The sequence below is a fragment of the Phyllostomus hastatus genome, unplaced genomic scaffold (genome assembly GCF_019186645.2).
Source record: "Phyllostomus hastatus isolate PE091 unplaced genomic scaffold, TTU_PhHast_1.1 phas_contig_86, whole genome shotgun sequence".
Lineage (NCBI taxonomy): Eukaryota > Metazoa > Chordata > Mammalia > Chiroptera > Phyllostomidae > Phyllostomus > Phyllostomus hastatus.
The window spans coordinates 16,644,939-16,648,884 of NW_025333977.1; the positions used below are offsets into that span (position 1 = coordinate 16,644,939).

The 3,946-nt window shown below is 39.8% G+C and overlaps 1 protein-coding gene across 1 annotated transcript; it reads right to left on the reverse strand.

Moving 5' to 3' along the window:
- Positions 1-1,641: 1,641 nt before the first annotated feature.
- Positions 1,642-3,456, reverse strand: LOC123827149 (probable asparagine--tRNA ligase, mitochondrial). Its single transcript, XM_045851522.1, has one exon. The coding sequence runs from the start codon at positions 3,454-3,456 to the stop codon at positions 2,023-2,025; it is 1,434 nt and encodes a 477-aa protein (XP_045707478.1). The 3' UTR covers positions 1,642-2,022.
- Between the last annotated feature and the right edge of the window lie 490 nt (positions 3,457-3,946).

The window sequence follows — 3,946 nt, forward strand, 5'->3', positions numbered from 1 at the left end:
GTACTATAACTTAAAATCAGGGGTGTGATACCTCTGGCTTTTCTCATTTTTTTCAGGATTGCTTTAACTACTTGGGGGATTTTGAAGTGGTCCACATAAATTTGAGAAATCTTTATTTCTTTGAAAAACACCATCGGGATTTTTACAGGGATTACATTAAATGTGTATATTGCTTTAGGTAATATGGCCATTTTAACTATGTTAATTCTTTCAGTTCATGAACACATTTTCCACTTCTTTGTGTTTTCTTCAATTTCCTTCAACAACGTCTTGTAGTTTTTCAGTATATAAGTCCTTCACTTTGTTAAGTTTACTGCTAGGTATTTTTTATCCTCTTTGTTGCAATCATAAATGGGATTGTCTTCTTTATTTCTTTTTCTGATATTTCATTGTTAGTATATGAGGTCTGTGCAAAAAGTATCCAGCCATGTAATATGAAAAATACAGACATTTATTGAAAAAGTTATAAGAAACATTATATGCAGGACAATAACACCTCTGACTCCTTCAAAGTAGGCACCTCGGGACCTCACACAGTTCTCCAATTGCCACCAGCTGCTCCAATGTATTTTCCTGAATCTCATGAATGGTCTGAAATCTCTTCCCTTTCAAAGGTGATTTTAGTTTGGGGAAAAGCCAGATATTGCAGGGTTCCAAATCTTGGCTGTAGGGGAGGTGTGTCACCTGGGTGGTTTGATGTTTTGCCAAAAAACTCTACATTAGACGTGATGCATGAAGGTGCCAGCCACCAGTTGCCTACAGCTGCAGCCTTCTGAATCATCTGAATAGTTTCCATGGAGAAATGTTCAAGCTTCATGCAAAATTTGGTGCAGATTCATTGCTCTACTAACTCATTTTGAATGTGATAGCCACTCACAGTGCACAGTGAGTGCACAGTGCTCACACAATGGGGTCTACTGCTACCACTGACTAGTACAGTGAAGTTGTTATTGTTTACACATGTGCATTCCAGTCCACTCTCCTTGGCTGCCAGGTTACATTGATGTCGTGCTAACATTAACAATGTTCTCCTTACATTAACAATGGCTGGACTTTTTCTGGACAGACCTCATACAGGAAAGCAATGGATTTTTGTACATTGATTTTGTATCCTGCAACTTTACAGTATTTGTCTGCCATTTAGAAGACTCTTTTTGGTGGAGTCTTTAGGGTTTTTTGATATATAGAGCCATGTCATCTGCAAACAGTGATAGTTTTACTTCTTCATTTGTTATTTGAATACTTATGTCTTTCCTTTTTGACTGCTGTGGCTAGGACTTCCAGTACTGTGTTGAATAACAGTGGTTCATTAGAGGAAAAGCTTTCAGTTTTCAATTGCTGAGTATATATCAGCTGAGGGTTTGTCATATCTGGCCTTTATTATGTTGAGGTACTTTCCTTCTATACCCATTTTATTGAGGATCAACAGTTATTAAATGTGATTTTTTCATCCAATCTGATGAAAGAAGACTTCAATTTAGAATAGCAAATTTATTAACTCAAGACCCAAAGAAGGAATATTTTCTTCTATAATGTTTAGTAACATTAAATGGAGAATAATGTTACAGAGAATAAGATGGGCATTTGTCATAGGTTAAATGGCAAGCTAGAAAAGATCCAACATTTTATTTTTTAGCTACTAAATGTTTCTCAAAGGTCGCACAAGGTAGTGATCTAACCATTAAAGACAAAGTAAAATACACAATCTCATCCTCTCTTAAAGTCTGAAAGGAACTTTGAAACCATCTTGTTCAATACCTTCATTTCTTATTAATTGATATAATGGATTTGAGATTCTACCTGCTATAAGTATGTCTTCTTGAGAGAATTCATCTTTCCATGAAATGCCCTGTACTTTATAAGAAATCATGATCACTTTTATTCTTTATATGTTATATGCTATGGTATGACAAGTACATTTTGAAAACTTCTGTATTTCTAAAATCCAAACATGCATCTGCTATATGCACATTCAAGTATAGTACCTGTGGCTTGGGCAGTTTCCCTCAACCAGTCTTCCGTTTATAAAAGACATGAATGAGTAAATCTTGGAAAAGGGATGACGTCTTTGATATTGTCAATTCCCAAGATACACTGCAGATAGCGTTCAAATCCCATCCCAAAACCTCCATGTGGCACAGATCCAAATCGACGCAGGTCCAGATACCATTGGTAGGCTTCCGTCAGTCCTGAGCTGGCCAGTCGCTGCTCTAAGAAATGGTACCGTTCCTCTCTGAGGCTTCCTCCAAAGAGCTCTCCAACTCCAGGAACCAGAAGATCAACAGCTGCAACTGTGTGCTGAGGCCCATCTTCATTATCTCTCATGTAGAACGGCTTGAGTGCTAATGGGTAATTAATGACAAAGACTGGTACATTGCCACAGTGCTTCACCAGGTACTTTTCATGTTCAGTGTGTAGATCGACACCCCACTCTGGGGTGAAGGTGAAGTTCTGGGACGCCTGCTTTAAGATCTCCACTGCTTCAGTGTAAGAAATGATTAAAAAGTTGTTTTTCAGCATATGTTCTAATCTGTCCTTTTGGCCAGGAGCCATGAATTTGTGACAGAGCTCAACATCTTCAGGACAATTTGAGAGAACCATCATTGCTGCAGACTTGAAGAGCCCCTCCATAACCTGCATAAGATCTTGAAGGCTCTCAATGAAAGAAATCTCTGCTTCTACCATATAGAACTCGGCCAGGTGTCTCTGGCTCTGAGAATTCTCTGCTCGGAATGTTGGGCCAAAGGTAAACACTTGAGTAAAAGCTCCTGACATCACTTCTAGGTGAAGTTGTCCCGAGACAGTTAAGAAAGCAGGAACATCGAAGAAATTCTCTTCAGGTACCTTTATTTTGCTTGAAGGTTCAACTTGGAAAAGTTCTCCAGCGCCCTCACAGTCATTGGATGTGATTATTGGAGTATGAATATGCACAAAGCCACTGTCCTTAAAGAAAGAATGAATAGCAGCTGTGGCTTCACTGCGAACCCTCAGTATAGAACCCAAGGCATTAGTCCTACACCTAAGGTGAGGAAATTGTCTTAGATACTCCAGAGGAGGCCTCTCTTTATATTTAAAAGGGAAATCCTTGGGGTCACAATTGCCAACAACTTCAATCTTTTCTGCTTTCAGCTCCACATTTTGTCTTTTGGCTGGACTTTTTACCAACTTTCCATGAACTTCCACAGAGCTCCCAAAAGCCAGTTCTCTACTGTCAAAGTTTGAATCTGCTACAACCTGAAGGCTTTCCAAAGAGGACCCATCATTTACATGCAGGAACAAGACTTCCTTCTGGGATCGGACTGAACGAATCCATCCCTGAACCTTAACGCGCTCCCCATTCGAGTTCTGGGCCCTGAGAGCTTCCCGCACGCTCAGTTTGGCTGCAGGCTTGGGTCTCGGGCAGGGGGCAGAGGAACAGGAGCGCAGGACTCGGAGCAGGCGCCAGGCCCCAAACATCGGGCGCGTCGTGACTTCTTGTACATTCACAGAGTTGTGCAAGAGGACATGACCTTTTATGTACATCAGGCAGGGCTATGTTCTTTTATAAAATAACAAAAAAGGAAAAAGTGAGAGCTATAGACACAGATACTATTATTTTATATTAGATTAGTACAATACTTTGGAGTAAGTTTTCGCATGAATGGTGACCTGAAAAAATTGAAGGAGGCTGCTAGGCAGGTACCTCAAGTGTTGGGGAAGACACTCAAGGCAGAGGAAACAACACATGTACACAGACTTGCAGAGTTCAAAGAACAAAGTAGGCAGGCTAAGGCTAAAAACACGGAGAGGTAAAGAGACCAGAGAGTTTGCAGGGAGCCATATCCCATAGTGCCTTGTAAGCCATGATAAGAACGTAAACTGGTATAATCATTTTTGTTTTGTTTTAAATAAAATTGTACATCTTTTAAAAATTCATAATGTGGAAGAGTTTGCAGGAAATTTGTCT